Source organism: Periophthalmus magnuspinnatus, chromosome 18, assembly GCF_009829125.3.
Source record: "Periophthalmus magnuspinnatus isolate fPerMag1 chromosome 18, fPerMag1.2.pri, whole genome shotgun sequence".
In the NCBI taxonomy this organism is placed as follows: Eukaryota; Metazoa; Chordata; class Actinopteri; order Gobiiformes; family Gobiidae; genus Periophthalmus; species Periophthalmus magnuspinnatus.
In genome coordinates, this window is record NC_047143.1 from 20,111,185 (window position 1) to 20,129,635 (window position 18,451).

The following is an 18,451-nucleotide window of genomic DNA, read 5'->3' on the forward strand; positions in this document are numbered from 1 at the left end:
TTACAAAGTGCACCTTTAACTGCTTTATGTTAAAACATTTCAGTTTAGTATATTATTGAGCTTTTTCTGCTTTTCCAGAGCCGGTTGCAGGGGCAGCTGTCTAAGCAGGGAATAACAGACTTCCTTCACTCCAGACATGTCCTGCTGTTCCTCCAGGAGGACCTCATAGCGTTCCCAGACCAGCTGACGGATATAGTTCCTCTGGCCTGTCCTGGGTCTTCCCCGAGGGCCTCCTCCTTTGCCTTTCAACAACTTCACCACAACAGCTGACACAGCAACCACATCACTGCAGACACTGCACCTGCCTGTCATTCTCACACTCTATCTTTTCCTTGAACACCTCTACTTGAGAAGAGACTCCCTACCCATCCAGTCAGGGCAAGCCACCTTTTTCCGATGGAGAACCATGGCCTTGAATTTGGAGGAGCTGATCTTCATTCCAGCCAATTCACGCTACTAACCTGCTAATGCTGCAGGTCCTGGTTTGATTAAGCCATATCATTTGCAAACAGCAAAGATGAGATCCAGTGGTCTGCAAAATGGATCCCCTCTGGTCCCTGGTAGACAGCAGTGTTGTATTTCAGAGAAAGGGCAAGATTTTTTGCTTTGAGCATAAAGTTAAACTCCAAGTGCATGTAAGACTTTTAACTTTACCTAAAAATCTTGTCCTATTCTGAAACACAATTGAGAAATTATCATGGTTAAATGCTGCAGTATGTGTGCCCTATTACATGGGCCAACATCAAAGTAATAAAAAGAGTTACAGCTTCTAAATCTGAAATAACTCTGTAACTGACAGTGCTGTCGATTAGGGCCCATTTAGAATACAAAGTGAACAAATACGCACCTTTTCCCATTCTTTCAGACTGATGCCTTTGGCCAAATTTGGTCAAATCAGACCCTCAGACCAATTTTTGTTGTCCTTCAAGCATATGGCTGAAGTGGAAAAAATTACCAAAAGTAGTTCAATTCATGGCAAATTTTGAAGATTTCTCCTATTACAACTTAAATAACAAACATTTTGATGTGATAAAGACTTAGCATAAATGTTCAAAGCCTTATTAAATGTGTGGTGGTTCAATCAAACCTATGTAAAATGCAGCATTTTGAATTATTCACTTCAGTGACCTGTATCTGGGGCTCTCTGCTCTGTATAAGTTTCAATATGTGGCCCTCGGTGAAAAAAGTTTGAACATCCTTGTAAACCACATGTGTCAAACTCAAGGCCTGTGGGCCAAATTTGGCCCTCCATGTCATTTTATGTGGCCCGCGGCAAAGAAAATTCAAAGGTATGGCTGTTTTGAACTATCAGTTTATTAGGAGATACACAGTTACACAACCATTTTTTCATATCTATGCAAATCCATATGCAATATTTGTAACTTGAATAAGTAATAAATATAGAAACGGTTGATTAACAAGATTAAAAAGTAGTTGCATTTATTTTACATTGCATTTGGTAACATTTAGTTACATTTATCTTACAGTTACATCTGGCCCTTTGAGAGTAACCATTTTGTTGATGTGGCCCTCTGTGAAAATGAGTTTGACACACCGGTTGTAAACCATTTTACAGTGTGTAATCGAATTGGCCAATATTGTACGGTCCGGAATGGAGATAACAGGGGGCAACAGTGAAGTGGGCCCTAAGACCAATGTACACATTGGATTAGTAGGCAGAATAACATAAAATGTGCAAATCAATGTTTTGTTTAGCTTTTTGTTTTTTTGTTTTTTTTCAAATTGGCCCCCATTTCAGACTGTAGGAGAGTGATATCAGAACATATTTAGAGCACATTCATGTTTTCTTTAAGTAGGATTGATTGTACTACAACAAAAACGTGGTAGTTAGTTGTCAGTATTTCGAAGTCAATTGAATTTGGCAACTCTTCAATGTACGATATGAATCAACTGAGCTATTTAAGGCCTCAAATTGTAGCACCACATGTTTCTGTGGTGCAATTGTTTATTGAGTTCAGCTGTTAACCGAAAGGTTGGTGGTTTGAACCAACCTAGGGTCGATCAGTTCTCCTTTATAACGAGTATGAAACGTTCAGCCAATTAATTTGATTTGAACTGGACAAGTTATACCACATAACTATAACTCTTCTTGTCTTGATGACACGACATCACCACAATACAGAGTAAATTGTGTAATCGCAGCATAGGCCTTTTTCTGCGCCTACAGTCTATGGTCTGCACTGCTTGGGTCATGTCAGCACACGGGTCAGAATAACTTTGAGACAAACACAAATAAATGGATAAGTAATGAATCTAATAATAAAAACAAATAATCAAATTTTTCACAATTCACTCCCAAACTCCAGTTAACTAACTTCTTACCTGGTACTTTCTGCTTTGGGCTGTATCATTCCTTCATAATAATACAACACAAAAATTTGTGAACTAATTATTATTTTTTATGAAAAAAGGTGTGAACAAACAAGAAATAAAATGGTCAGTCCTTTTATTATATCAAGAAATATCATATATACGTAAACATATTATACAAGACAAGATTCACATATTGTACAAAACAAGATTCATAAACCTTTTCATTCACATGATCAACATAAATGAGAACTATGCATTTTATTACAACTAAAATCCATTTTAATACTTGATTCAGCTGCCAATAGTGTGTTTTTCATAAATATTTCCACAAAAATATACTTTAATTAGTAGAAATAACAGTGTAAGCTAACATAGAAAAATGTATTTGAAAAACAAAAACAAAAAACGTTGTCTATAATATAAATAAGGATTTGTTGTTGGCATTTAAGACTAACACATTCAAGATTTCAAGCCATGTCATTCCTGACTACTTTAAAGACTCATTTTCCTACAGCACAATTATTGTTTTAAAGTAGAAGAAATTAAAGTTGGTGATGTCTAGAGAGTTTTGACAGATGCAGGTGAATATTCTGCAGATGGTTCAGTTGTTCTAGGATTTTTCTTGGCACCGGTTTGGGACAATTTCCTAAACAAACATACAACAGTTGGTCAGAGACTTAAAACAGTGTTGTACATGTCTAAACATGACTACATGGTTTTACATGATTATAATAGCACTAAAAATATGCATGATAATAACACAGTCTGGCCAGAAATGACTCCAGAAAGAAGGTACTAGTAGTAGTAGTAGTAGTAGTAGTAGTAGTAGTAGTAGTAGTAGTAGTAGTAGTAGTAGTAATAGTTAGTAGTAGTAGTAGAAGTAATAGTAGTGGTGGCAGTAGTGGTAATGGTAGCAATAGGTAGTAGTGGTGGTGGTAATAGCAGTAATAGAAGTAGCAGTAGCAGTCATAACAGTTAGTAGTAATATTAGCAGTAGCAGAAAGGAGTACCCGTATTTTCCGCACTATAAGGCGCACCTAAAAGCCTTTAATTTTCTCAAAAACCCACAGTGCGCCTTATAATCCGATGCGCCTTATATATGGATCAATATTGGTCAATTATGACACCCGTAGTCAGGAGGCGTCGCTGAAGTAATAGCGGTAATATCCCTTTAACGACTGAGCACACTGTGGGCCAGTATAGCTCACCTAGACCTACACTTTTATTATTTTTTAGCCATAAAAATCATGTTAAACGAAGTATCAGCATTTGCTGCATTTTTTCCACACAACTACTTCTATTTTACACATCCATCCGTATTTTTTCTTTTACGCGTCGAATAAATGACTGGGAAAATCCCCGCAGCACCGCGCTCTCATTCGTCACCTTCAGGACAACAGAGGCAGATTACCGTAATGATAGTAAAATATTTAGATAGCCCCGTGTCTCCGCTTTGAGACGCCGTTTGAATTTACATGAGAGCACGACTGGGCGCGGAGTTACGCTGCTGGAAAGTCCGCAACCGCGAGTCTAACGGCGACGATAGGATCCGACGCTATAGGGATAACGGGGAGACAGCGCCGGTCGACATACGCCACAATCTGCCAATGGATCGCGGATGCCTGGGCTGAGATATCAGTCTCAACTGTGGTCCGAGTTTCGCGAAGGCAGGAAATGTCACTGAACTGTTAAGACAACAGCAGCGACACGGATAATGGCGATTTTGACGAGACGGAATCGGGCACTTTGAATGAGCTCGACCAACTGTTCAACTCAGACACTGAAGAGGAAGAACTCGACGGATTCGTGAATGAGGAATGAACTGAAAAAGTGAGGCTTTACGTGTTTCTTTCACGTGTTTACAACTAAACAAGGCTGGGAGATATTGTGACTATGGACATTAACGTTTGAACAACGTTGAGTTATTGTTATTACGTTGCACTATTTCGAGAGTTACTATATTGTGAATGCATTAACTTGTTTTTTGAGTTTGACTGACTTATCTGTTTTGTTGACATTCCCTTCAGCGCAGCTCCATCTCGTGGATGCGTAACACAACCCCAGCTACTACAGTAGTTTATATTCTATGCGCCTTATAATGTGGTGCGCCCTATATATGAAATTTGTTTTAAAATAGGCCATTCATTGAAGGTGCGCCTTATATTCCGATGCGCCTTATAGTGCGGAAAATACGGTAATAGTTAGTAGTATCATTATTAGTAAGTAGCAGAATATTTAGTAGTAGTAGTGGTAGTAAGTAGAGGCAAAAGTAGCAGTTGTTTTTGCTGTTTGAATTAGCCATACAAGTTAACACACAAGTAATTGTATCAGTAGCTGTAGTAAAATTCTATTCATACATTTCAGTGTAAAATAATGTTTAAAATCACTTTTAAAGAGTCTTACCTTCTGAGGTTCGCAAGAAAAAGGGAGAATTCTCCCTCAGGATCAATGCACACTTTTCTATTGTCTTTGAGGGTCAGTCTGCAAATTATAACAATGACTATTTTAGCTTTTACTTTTACAAATAGGCAACTTTCTTCACACTACTTACATGATTTCCACTTTGTTGCAGAATGGATTTGGTTTTGTCCTTTGATAGGATGATATTAGTTTAAGGGACACTTGTTTGTCTGTTTTCACACATTTGCAATGTGGCTCAATTGCTGAAATAAATAGGCATAATTTACAACTAAAAAACAAAGCAAAAAATAAACTCATAAAACATATTAGGTTCTTACGTTTTGATGCACACATAGCAGCACACATGAGAAGAAATACAAAGTGGATCTTCATCTTGCACTGTTGAGTTTTCTCCAGTTGTAAGTAGACGTCTGTATTAGTCTGGCTGTCTTCTTGTCCTCTTGTTGTTGCTAATGCCCCTAAAATCTCCAGTCTCATATTTATACTCCAAAGTTGTGCAGGATTTCCAAAAAAAAAAAAGAATTCCTCAGGAACATTCACCTTCCAATTATTTACTCTCCTTCGAATACTGTTTTTCACTTCCTATAGAGCTCCACGAAACTCTCAAGTCAAGAAATCCCCCAATTACCTCATTGATCCAATACTACTTTCGACTGAAAAAATATCTATAGTCATTGCATACCACATGTCTACATATAACTGAATAGACACCAGTAAAATTCAAATCTTCGTTGCAGTGTAAAATTATGAAAGTTCAAATGTATACATTGATTGTTTTCTTTGAGATTGGGTTACCAAATGAATCTCATATTTGTCTTATGATGGAGCTTTTTATAAAACATTCTAACTGGTTGCTACTAACATTAGTCTGTTAATTGATAAATCTGACTAGATTTTTAAAAAATGACTTTAATTAAAGTTTTTACAGCTCAGAGATACCTTAAAAAACATGCATCCTTACTGTGAGTGGGCTCGCCATTCCACAAACCTGACCTTTCAAATCTGGTAGCCTCACCTGCTTGTCTCCACAGAGAGACATATGTTTATGCAACACTGTGAAATGAGGTTATGTAGGTGGCACACCCTCCACTAGAAAAGTTACAAAGTGCACCTTTAACTGCTTTATGTTAAATCATTTCAGTTTAGTATATTATTGAACTTTTTTCTGCTTTTTCAGAGCCGGTCGCAGGGCCAGCTGTCTAAGTAGGGATTTACAGACTTCCCTCACTCTGGACATGTCCTCCTGTTCCTCCAGGAGGACCTCATGGGGTTCCCAGGCCCTCTGATGGATATCGTTCCTCTGGCCTGTCCTGGGTCTTCATCGAGGGCCTCCTCCTTTGCCTTTCAACAACTTCACCACAACAGCTGACACAGCAACCACATCACTACAGACACTGCACCTGCCTGTCATTCTCACACTCTATCTTTTCCTTGAACACCTCTACTTGAGAAGAAACTCCCTACTCATCCGGTCAGGGCAAGCCACCTTTTTCTAATGGAGAATCATGGCCTTGGATTTGGAGGAGCTGATATTCATTCCAGCCAGTTCACACTACTAACTGCCACAGTGCATGCTGCAGGTCCTGGTTTGATCATGCTGGCGGGCCTACATCTTTCGGCTGGCCTGGGAATGCCTTGGAGTCCGACCAGATGAGCTGGAGGACGTGTCTGGGGGGAGGGATGTCTGGGAGTCCCTGCGTGGACTGCTGCCCCCGTGGCCTGGCCCCGGATAAGCGGAAGAAAATTGATGGATGGATGGAATGGAGAGAATAGCATGCTTAAGTGCTGCAGTATATGTGCCCTATTACATGGGCCAACATTGAATACAAAAGTGAAAAAATACACACTTTTTCCCATTTTTCCAGGCTGATGCCTGGACCAATTTTTGTTGGCCCTCAGGCATCTGGCTGAATTGGCCCAAATCACCAAAAGCAGTACATTTTACAGCAAATTTTTAAGATTTCTCCTATTATAACTTAAATAACAAATATTTTGATATGATACATACTTCACATAAATGTTCCAAGACTTATTAAATCTGTGGTGGTTCAATCAAACCTACGTCAAATGCAGCACTTTGAATTATTCTCTTCAGTGACCTGTATCTGTGGCCCTCTGCTCTGTATAAGTTTCAATATGTGGCCCTCGGTGAAAAAAGTTTGAACATCTATGTAAACCATTTAAAAGTTTCTAATCCAATTAGACAATGTTGTACATTCCGGAATGGCGATAAGAGGGGGCAATGGTGAAGTGGGTCCGAACCCAATGTACACATTGGATTAGTAGGCAGAATATCATAAAATGTGAAAATCAATGTGTTCTTGTTGTTTTTGTTTTATTTTTGTTTTTTTTAAATGTGGCCCATGTCCATTTCAGACTGTAGGTGAGTGATATCAGAACATAAGTGGTACACATTAACAAATGCATTGTACCAGACATTTATTTAGTAGCCTACACATTTAACTTTAGGCATTTTTAGTTGTTAGAGGATGACTACAGAAATTACACATATTAGTTCCACATGAGGGTATTTCTATGAGGGTAATCCATCTTGTTTTTATTAATCATGTGAACATTAAGTCACAGTGATAGTTGGCAATATTTGGCAGTTGATTGGCCTCAGATCACAGTGTAGTAGGTCTCTATAGTGCGATTGCTTAGCGTGTTTGGCTGTCAACTGAAAGGTTTAAGGTTCAAAACCACCCAGGGATGATCAGTGTTCCTTGATAATTAACATGAAATGTATAGCCATTTGAACTGGACAAATTATACCAGTTCAAATCTTCTTGTCTTGATGACATGACATCACCACAATACAGAGTAATTGTGTAATTGCAGTGTAGGCCTTTTTCTGCGCCTACAGTCTATGGTCTGCACAGCTTGAGACAATAACTTTGAGACAAACAAAAAACAAATGGATACATAATGAACCTAATAATAAAAACAAATAATCAAATATCACTATTTTCACAATTCACTCCCAAGCTCCAGTCAACTAACGTCTTACATGCTACTTTCTGCTTTGGGCTATATAAAAATTTGTGAACTAATTATTCTTTATTATGAAAAAAGATGTAAACAAACAAGAAATTAAATGTTCAGTCCTTTTATTAAATCAAAAAATGCCATACATCAACTTCAACTTCAACTTCACTTTATTTGTGTCCCCCATGGGGCAATTAGTTTTACAATAGAGAGAAAACAAAAAAGACAAACATATATAAAAACATTGAAAGGACACAAGAAAAACCAGTACATATTCATCTATCCACAGAACAGGAAAAATACACAGCGGTAAGTAAGATTAAAATGGGTTTCTACCCTGAGCAGCATTTAAAAGCAAAATGGCCGCAGGAATAAAAGAGTTCTTGTACCTATTACTCCTCACTGAAGGAAACCTGAGCCTAGAGCCAGAAGGAAGAAAAATAAACTCATCATGAAGAGGATGAGCATCATCAGACAAGATGCTCAGAGCCTTCCTTCTCACCTGTCTGGAGAACAGCTCAGACAGAGACGTCTGCTGGGCCCCCAAGATTTTCTCACTCAAATGTACAATTCTACTGAGTGATTTTTTAGCTTTGATATTCAGATTCCCATACCAGCACAACATAGAAAAAGTTAAAACAGACTCAACACAAGATTTATAGAACAAAGTCATCAAAGTCCTGTCCACCTGGAAGTACGACAGTTTTCTGAGGCAGAACAGATGCTGCTGACCTCTCTTGCACAGCATGTTTGTGTTATCATTAAAGTTCAGTTTGTGGTCAATCAAGGTTCCCAGGTACTTATAATTTTCCACTAGCTCTACCTCTTGACCTTTGATAACGGTCACTCTGGGAGTTGTGACCTGTCTGCTAAAGTCAATAGACATATCTTTAGTCTTACTGACATTTAGTTTTAAAAAAGAGTTGTCGCACCACTGTACCATGTCCTCAACAACTGGGCCATGGTCCTTTTCGTCACCATGCAAAAGACTGATGATGACAGAGTCGTCTGCAAATTTCAATATATGTCGATTTACATAATTACTGCGACAGTCATTTGTATACAAAATATATAAAAGTGGTGAGAGCACACAACCCTGAGGAGATCCTGTAGAAGAATTTAAGACATCAGAGAGGCACCCATTCACCTTTACCCTCTGTGATCTCCCAATTAAGAAGTCCAAAATCCAGCCCACCATGTTAAAATCCAAATTAAAATTTGAAACAAGTTTATCAATTAAAAGGTGTGGCTGGATGGTATTAAAAGCTGAGGAGAAGTCCAAGAATAGGAGCCTTGCATGTGTTTTCGAGCTCTCTAGGTGTTTAAGGACCATATTTAAAAGAGTTGCTGTGGCATCCTCCACCCCACGGCCCGCCCTGTATGCGAATTGCAGGGGGTCAAGCAAGTGCTCCACTAAAGGAACAAGTTCATTTTTCATAAGCCTCTCGAAGGATTTCATGACTAATGAGGTCAAAGCCACTGGACTAAAATCATTTAAAACCTTGGGGTGTTTTGTTTTGGCCACAGGAATTATTGTGCTTTTTTCCATGTCTTTGGTACCCTCTGCTGGTGGATTGACATCTGAAATATATAAAAGAAGACTGGACCTAATTGTTCCGCACAAGAGGACAATAGGCGGCCACAAATATTATCTGGGCCTGGACTTTTCTTCGCATTAGTTTGTCTAAAGCAAGAGAACACTAACCGTTCATTGAAAGGTGGTGAGCCAGGGCAAAGCAAATCATTTTTCCGTTTAAGAATTTCATTAGTAAAATCCATTGTTTCAAATCTAAGGTAAAAGGAATTAAAAACTTGAGCTAATTGTTTATCAGATTTAATATCATTCAAGTTAATCTTAGACTGTTTCTGCCTGGTGGAACCTAGAATAGTGTTTAGGCCATCCCAGGCCGAGGCCATTCTATTTTGTCCCAACTGATTCTCAAGCCTTGATTTATAATTGATTTTAGCTCTCCTAATTTCACATTTGGTCTCTCGTGTTACCTGCTTTAGTTCTAACAGGTTACCCTCGCGAAAAGCCCTTCTCTTCTTACCCAGTAAGATCTTCAAGGTTTTCGTAACCCATGGTTTATTATTTGGGTATAATTTAACAGTCTACATTAGTATACATATTGTACAAAACAAGATTTGCATATTGTACATAACAAGATTCATAGTCCTTTTCATTCACATGGTCGATATAAAATACAAACTATGAATTTATTATGACTAAAATCCATTTTACTACTAGAATCAGCTGCCAATAGTGTGTGTTTTTCATAAACATTATCACAAAAACATACTTCAATTAGTAGAAAAAACTTGTACAATGACATCTATATTTATATATAATATATTTGAAACACAAAACTATATTGAAAAATATATATATATCATTGTCTAGAATATACAAGACTATCACATTCAAAATTTCAGGCCATGTCTTGCCTGACAGCTGTAAAGATAACAGTAACTCGTTTGAACTATTTTCCTACGCTACTATTCTTGTTCTAAAGTTTTTGGCACCGGTTCTGGACAATTTCCTAAAAAAAAAACATACAACATTTGATCAGAGACTTAAAACAGTGTTGTACATGTCTAAACATGACTACATGGTTTACTTGATTTTAATAGCACTAAAAAATATGCATAATCTTAACACAGCCTGGTCAGAAAAAAGGTAGTGGTAGTACTACTACTACTACTACTAGTAGTAGTAGTAGTAATGGTAATAACAGTAGTAGTGGTGGTGGTAGTAACAGTAATAGTAGTAGCAGTAGCAGTAGTAATAGTTAGCAGCATAGTAGCAGCAGCAGAAGCAAAAACGAGTTATAGTTAGTAGGATCAGTATTGGTAAGTAGTAGAATTGCTAGTAGTAGTAGTAGTGGTAATAGTAAGCAGAGGCAAAAGCAGCAGTTGTTTTTGCTGTTTTGTTTTTGTGTAGTAGATAGTAGTAGTACTAACAGCAGCAGCAGCAGGAGCAGCAGCAGCAGCAGCAGCAGCAGCAGTAGTAGTAGTAGTAGTAGTAGTAGTAGTAGTAGTAGTAGTCATGCAGTAGTGACGATTTTTGAATTGGCCATACAAGTTAACACACATAAGTAATTGTAACAGTAGCTCTAGTAAAATTCTATCCATGCATTTCAGTGTAAAATAATGTTTAAAATAACTTTTAAAGAATCTTACCTTCTCAGGTTCTCAAGTAAAAGGGAGAATTCTCCCTCGCAGGATTTCCAAAAAAAGAATTCCTCAGGAACATTCACCTTCCAATTATTTACTCTCCTCCAAATACTGTGTTTCACTTCCTATAGAGCTCCACGAAAAATTCAAATTAAAAAATGTCCCAATTACCTCATTGATCCACTACTACTTTCTATAGTCATTGCATACCACATGTCTACATATAATTGAATAGACAACAGTAAAATTCAAATCTTCTTTGCAGTGTAAAATTATGAATGTTCAAATGTATACATTGATTGTTTTCTTTGAGATTGGGTTACCAAATGTATCATATTTGTCTTATGATGGAGCTTTTTATAAGACATTCCAACTGATTGCTATTAATATTACTGTACTAACTGGTTAATCTGACTTGATTTTTTAAAAATTACTTTAATTATGAAAGTTTTTACTGCTCAGAGATACCTTTAAATACATGCATTCTTACTGTGAGTGGGCTCGCCTTTCCACAGACCTGACCTTTAAAATGTGGCAGCATCACCTGCTTGTCTTCAAGGAGATGCATACATCTATGCAACACTGTGAATAGAGGCTAAGTTGGTAGCACACCCTCTACTAGAAAAGTTACAAAGTGCACCTTTAACTGCCAAGGGAGGTGTCCAGGAGGCATCCAGAACAGACGCCCGAGCCACTTCAACTGACTCCTCTCAACGTGGAGGAGCAGCAGCTCTAGTCTGGGCTCCTCCTGTGTGACAGTGCTCCTCACCCTATCTCTATGGGACTAAATCAAGAGCTTTGCCTTTCGACACAGGGCAACCACAGCAGTGCAGACACTGCACCTGCCTCTCAGTTTCATGCTCTATCTTTTCCTTGACCTTCTCCACTTGAGAAGAGACTCTCCACCCACCTGCTCAGGGCAAACCACCTTTTTCCAATGAAGAACCCTGGCCTCCGACTTGTAGGAGCTGATCTTCATTCCAGCCAGTTCACAGTTCTAACCGCCACAGTGCATGCTGCAGGTCCTGGTTTAATCAGAACAACATCATCTGCAAACAGCAGAGATGAGATCCAGTGGTTCTCAAACTGGACCCCCTCTGGTCCCTGACTGTGCCTAGAAATTCTGTGCAGCCAGGACAGTAAACAGTAGTATTGGATTTCAGAGAAAGGGCAAGATCTTTAGCTTGGAGTAAAAAGTTAAAATCCAAGTGCATGTGAGACTTTTAACTTTACCTAAAAATCTTGTCCTTTTCTGAAACACAATTGAGAAATTATCATGGGTAAATGCTGCAGTATGTGTGCCCTATTACATAAGATACAATATGCCTTTATTAGTCCCACAGTGGGAAAATTCCAGTATTGCAGTTAAAGAACAGAAGAAAAATGGTACATGCATTAAAACAAGATAATATAGTTTAAAATAATTACATGGGCCAACATCAAATGTAATAAAAAGAGTTACAGCTTCTAAATCTGAAATAACTATGTAACCGACAGTGCTGTCAATTAGGGCACATTTAGAATACAAAAGTGAACAAATACATACTTTTTCCCATTCTTCCAGACTGATGCCTTTGGCCAAATTTGGTCAAATCAGGCCCTCAGACCAATTTTTGTTGGCCGTTAAGCATCCGGCTGAATTGGAACAAATGACCAAAAGTAGATCATTTCATGGTAAATTTTGAAAAGTTCTCCTATTATAACTTACATAACAAACATTTTGATGTGATACAGACTTAACATAAATGTTCCAAGCCTTATTACAAGTGTGGTGGTTCAATGAAACCTAAATCAAATGCAACATTTTGAATTATTCACTTCAGTGACCTGTATCTGTGGCCCTCTGCTCTGTATAAGTTTCAATATGTGGCCCTCGGTGAAAAAAGTTTGAACATCCTTGTAAACCATTTAAAAGTGTGTAATCGAATTGACCAATATTATATGTTATGGAATGGAGATAACCCAATGTACACTTTGGACTAGTAGGCATAATAACATAAATTTTGCAAATCAATGTTTTGTTTTGTTTTTTTCCAAATTGGCCCATTTCCATTTTAGACTGTAGGAGAGTGATATCAGAGCATATTTAGAGCACATTCATGTTTACTTTAAGTAGGACATCTATTGGGATTGCAATGGTCCTACAACAAAAAAGTGGTAGTTAGTTGTTAGTCTCTTTAGCAGTTGATTGAGTTCAGCAGGTCTCTGTGGCGCAATGGGTTAGCGCGTTCGGCTGTTAACCGAAAGGTTGGTGGTTCGAGCCCACCCAGGGACGATCAATTTTCCTTGATAATTAACATTAAATGTGTAGCCAGTTTGATTTGAACTGGACAAATTATACCACATAACTCTTCTTGTCTTGATGACATGACATCACCACAATACAGAGTAAGAGTAACCGCAGTGTAGGCCTTTTTCTGTGCCTACAGTCTATGGTCTGCACTGCTTGAGCCATGTCAGTGCACGGGTCAGAATAACTTTGAGGAAAAACAAAAAATAAATGGATAAATAATTTACCTAATCATAAAAACAAATAATCAAATATCACTATTTTCCCAATTTACTCCCAAACTCCTGTTAACTAACTTCTTACCTGGTACTTTCTGCTTTGGGTTGTGTAATTCCTTCATAATTATACAACAGAAAAATTTGTGAACTAATAATTATTTATTTTGAAAAAAGGTGTGAACAAACAAGAAATAAAATGGTGAGTCCTTTTATTATATCAAAAAATGTCATGTATACATGTACGTATTATACAAAACAAGATTCATAGTCCTTTTCATTCGCAATGGTCACTATAAAAATGTGAACTATGCATTTTATTACACCTGCCAATAGTGTGTTTTTCATGAATGTTTTCATAACTTCAACTAGTAGAAATAACAGTGTGCAATGACATGGAAAAATGTATTTGAAACATAAAATTATATTGGAAACCCCCCCCCCCCAAAAAAAAAAAAAAAAAAACGTTGTCTAAACTATGATTTGTTGTTGGCATTTAAGACTAAAACATTCAAGGTTTCAAGCCATGTCATGCCTGACCACTGTAAAGACTCATTTGAACTCATTTTCCTACGGCACAATTATTGTTTTAAAGTAGAAGAAATTAAAGTTGGTGATGTCTGGAGAGTTTTGACAGATGCAGGTGAATATTCTGCAGATGGTTCAGTTGTTGTTTTAGGATTTTTCTTGGCACCGGTTCGGGACAATTTCCTAAACAAACATACAACAGTTGATCAGAGACTTAAAACAGTGTCATACATGTCTAAACATGACTACATGGTTTTACATGATTATAATAGCACTGAAAAACATGCATGATCATAACACAGTCTGGCCAGAAATGACTCCAGAAAGAAGGTAGTAGTAGTAGTAGTAGTAGTAGTAGTAGTAGTAGTAGTAGTAGTAGTAGTCATAATAGCAAGCAGTAGGGATGCTGTTTGAGTTGCCCATACAAGTTAACACACAAAAGTAATTGTATCAGTAGCTGTAGTAAAATCCTATTCATACATTTCAGTGTAAAATAATGTTTAAAATAACTTTTAAAGAGTCTTACCTTACCTACTTAACATCAAATGTAATAAAAAGAGTTACAGCTTCTAAATCTGAAATAACTATGTAACCGACAGTGCTGTCAATTAGGGCGCATTTAGAATACAAAAGTGAACAAATACACACCTTTTCCCATTCTCCCAGACTGATGCCTTTGGCCAAATTTGGTGAAATCAGGCCCTCAGACCAATTTTTGTTGTCCCTCAAGCATCTGGCTGAATTGGAACAAATGACCAAAAGTAGTTCACTTCATGGCAAATTTTGAAAAGTTCTCCTATTACAACCTAAATAAGAAACATTTTGATGTGGTACAGGCTTAACATAAATGTTCCAAGCCTATGGTGTGATGGTTCATTCAAACCTTCGCAAATGCAGCATTTTGATTTATTCACTTCAGTGACCGATATTTGTAGCCCTCTGCTCTGTGTAGGTTTCAAAATTTGGCCCTTGGTGAAAAATGTTTGAATATCCTTGTAAACCATTTTAAAGTGTGTAATTGAATTGTCCAATATTGTACGGTCCGGAATGGGGATAACAGGGGGCAACAATGAAGTGGGCCCTAACCCAATGTACACATTGGATTAGTAGGCAGAATAACATAAAATGTGCAAATTTTGTTTTGTTTTTTGTTTGTTTGTTTTGTTTTTTTCAAATTGGCCCATTTCCATTTTAGACTGGAAATGGGCCAATTTGTGAGTGATATCAGATCATATTTAGAGCAGGGGGGAAGGAGCCGGAGCTTGTGTGGGAGGTTGAGCGTTACCGACTAGATATAGTCGGCCTCGCCTCCATGCAGAGTTTGGGCTCTGGAACCCAACTTCTTGAGAGGGGCTGGACTCTCCATTTCTCTGGCGTTGCCCGCGGGGAGAGGCGGCGAGCTGGTGTGGGCTTGCTCATTGTCCCACAGCTCAGCCGCTTTGTGTTGGGGTTCACTCCGGTGAACGAGAGGGTCGCGTCCCTGCGCAGTCTCTCACTGTTGTGTCGGCCTACGGGCCAAACAGCAGTGCAGAGTACCCGGCCTTCTTGGAGTCCCTGGGAGGGGTATTAGACAGTGCACCAACTGGGGACTCCGTTGTTCTCCTGGGGGACTTCAACGCCCATGTGGGTAACGACAGTGACACCTGGAGGGGCGTGATTGGGAAGAACGGCCTCCCTGATCTGAACCCGAGTGGTGTTTTGTTATTGGACTTCTGTGCTAGTCACAGTTTGTCCATAACAAACACCATGTTCGAGCACAAGGGTGTCCATCGGTGCACGTGGCACCAGGACAATCTAGGTCGGAGGTCGATGATCGACTTTGTTGTCGTGTCATCTGACCTCCGACCGCGTGTCTTGGACACCCGGGTGAAGAGAGGGGCTGAGCTGTCAACTGATCACCACCTGGTGGTGAGTTGGATCCACTGGCGGAGGACAGACCTGGCAGACCCAAGCGTATTGTAAGGGTCTGTTGGGAATGCCTGGCAGAGCCTTCTGTCAGAGGGGTCTTCAACTCCCACCTCCGGGAGAACATCTCCTCCTTCTCCCGGGGGAGGTAGGAGACATGGACTCCGAGTGGGCCATGTTCTCCCGCCTCTATTGTCAATGCGGCCGCTCGTAGCCTCAAAGAAATTCTGGCAAACCGTCCGAGGCCTCAGGAGGGGGAAGCAGTGCTTCACCAACACTGTTTACAGTGCGGGTGGAGAGCTGCTGACCTCGACTGGGGATGTTGTCGGGTGGTGGAAGGAATACTTTGAGGAACTCCTCAATCCCCCCGTCATGTCTTCCGGGGAGGAAGCAGAGACTGGGGACCCAGAGGCGGACTCGTCCATCACCCTGGCTGAAGTCACCGAGGTGATTAGCAAGCTCCTCGGTGGCAAGGCTCTGGGCTGGGGCTTGACGAGATCCGTCCCGAGTACCTCAAGTCTCTGGATGTTGTGGGACTGTCTTGGGTGAAACGTCTCTGCAACATCGCGTGGCGGTCGGGGACAGTACCACTGGAATGGCAGACCGGGGTAGTGGTCCCTCTGTATAAGAAGGGGGACCGGAGGGTGTGTTCCAATTACAGGGGAATCACACTCCTCAGCCTTCCCGGTAAGGTCTATTCCAGGGTACTGGAGAGGAGAATCCGACCGATAGTCGAACCTTGGATTCAGGAGGAGCAGTGTGGTTTTCGTCCTGGTCGTGGAACACTGGACCAGCTCTATACTCTCCATTGGGTCCTCGAGGGTTCATAGGAGTATGCCCAACCAGTCCACATGTGTTTTGTGGATCTGGAGAAGGCATTCGACCGTGTCCCTCGTGGTGTCCTTTGGGGGGTGCTCTGGGAGTATGGGGTCCGGGGCCCTTTGCTAAGGGCTGTCCGGTCCCTGTATGACCGGAGCAGGAGCTGTGTTCGCATTGCCGGCAGTAAGTCAGACCTGTTCCCGGTGCATGTTGGACTCCGCCAGGGCTGCCCTTTGTCACCAGTTCTGTTCATTATATTTATGGACAGAATTTCTAGGCGCAGCCAGGGGCCAGAGGGGGTCTGGTTCGGGAACCACAGGATTTCATCTCTGCTATTTGCGGATGATGTTGCCCTGATGGCTTCATCGAGCCAGGACCTGCAGCAGGCACTGGGCCGGTTTGCAGCCGAGTGTGAAGCGGCTGGGATGAGAATCAGCTCCTCCAAATCCGAGGCCATGGTTCTCGACCGGAAAAAGGTGGTTTGCCCTCTCCGGGTGGGTGGGGAGTTTCTGCCCCAAGTGGAGGAGTTCAAGTATCTCGGGGTCTTGTTCACGAGTGAGGGAAGGATGGAGCGTGAGATTGACAGGCGGATCGGTGCAGCGTCTGCAGTGATGCGGTTGCTGTATCGGTCCGTTGTGGTGAAGAAAGAGCTGAGCCGGAAGGCGAAGCTCTCGATTTACCGGTCAATCTACGTTCCTACCCTCACCTATGGTCACAAGCTCTGGGTAATGACCGAAAGGACAAGATCGCGGATACAAGCGGCCGAAATGGGTTTCCTCCGCAGAGTGGCTGGGTGCACCCTTAGGGATAGGGTGAGGAGCTCAGTCACACGGGAGGAGCTCGGAGTAGAGCCGCTGCTCCAACACGTTGAGAGGAACCAGTTGAGGTGGCTTGGGCATCTGCTCAGGATGCCTCCTGGACACCTCCCTAGGGAGGTTCAGGGCATGTCCCACCGGGACGAGGCCCCGGGGAAGACCCAGCACATGCTGGAGGGACTATGTCTCTCAGCTGGCGTGGGAACGCCTTGGGATCCCACCGGAGGAGCTGGAGGACGTGTCTGGGGTGAGGGAAGTCTGGGAGTCCCTGCTTAGACTGCTGCCCCTGTGACCCGGCCCCGGATAAGCAGAAGAAAATTGATGGATGGATGGATGGATTTAGAGCACATTCATGTTTACTTTAAATTGGACATCCTTTGGGATTGCAATGGTACTACAACAAAAAAGTGATAGTTAGTTGTGAATATTTAGCAATCGACTAACCTGGGCAACTTGTCCATGTATAGTATGAATCAATCGAGGTACTCAGAGCCTCAGATTATGGTGCAGTAGGTCTCTGTGGCGCAATCGGTTAGCGCGTTCGGCTGTTAACCGAAAGGTTGGTGGTTCGAGCCCACCCAGGGACGTGAAGTTTTCCAAGTATGAACCGTCCAGCCAATTAATTTGATTGAAACTGGACAAATTATACCACATAGCTCTTCTTATCTTGATGACACGACATCACCACAATACAGAGTAAATTGAATAACCGCGGTGTAGGACTTTTTCTGCGCCTACAGTCTATAGTCTGCACTGCGTGAGCCATGTCAGCACACGGGTCAGAATAACTTTGAGACAAACAAAAACAAATTAATAAATAATGAACCTAATAGGCCTACTCGTACCTTGCGTTTCGGCGCTGGAATTTCCCCACTGAGGACAAATAGGGTAAAGGCTCTTATCTGACAGCTTTGGCTGCGTAAAGAGACGCAGACTAATACAGCTTATGTAGTCTGTCTGGGACA

General features: G+C 40.7%; 1 protein-coding gene and 2 non-coding genes across 3 annotated transcripts; 2 read left to right on the plus strand and 1 right to left on the minus strand.

Moving 5' to 3' along the window:
• Positions 1-2,779: 2,779 nt before the first annotated feature.
• On the minus strand, positions 2,780-5,192 carry LOC129457109 (growth-regulated alpha protein-like). The gene is made up of 4 exons (XM_055229107.1): positions 5,073-5,192; positions 4,886-4,997; positions 4,738-4,815; positions 2,780-2,980 (listed from the first exon to the last, which is right to left on the minus strand). The coding sequence occupies exons 1-4, from the start codon at positions 5,125-5,127 to the stop codon at positions 2,893-2,895; spliced, it is 333 nt and encodes a 110-aa protein (XP_055085082.1). The 5' UTR covers positions 5,128-5,192; the 3' UTR covers positions 2,780-2,892.
• Positions 5,193-13,115: 7,923 nt separating this feature from the next.
• trnan-guu (transfer RNA asparagine (anticodon GUU)) lies at positions 13,116-13,189 on the plus strand. Its single transcript has one exon. It is a non-coding gene; the product is annotated as a tRNA-Asn (tRNA).
• A 4,810-nt stretch (positions 13,190-17,999) lies between these two features.
• On the plus strand, positions 18,000-18,073 carry trnan-guu (transfer RNA asparagine (anticodon GUU)). Its single transcript has one exon. It is a non-coding gene; the product is annotated as a tRNA-Asn (tRNA).
• Positions 18,074-18,451: the final 378 nt, after the last annotated feature.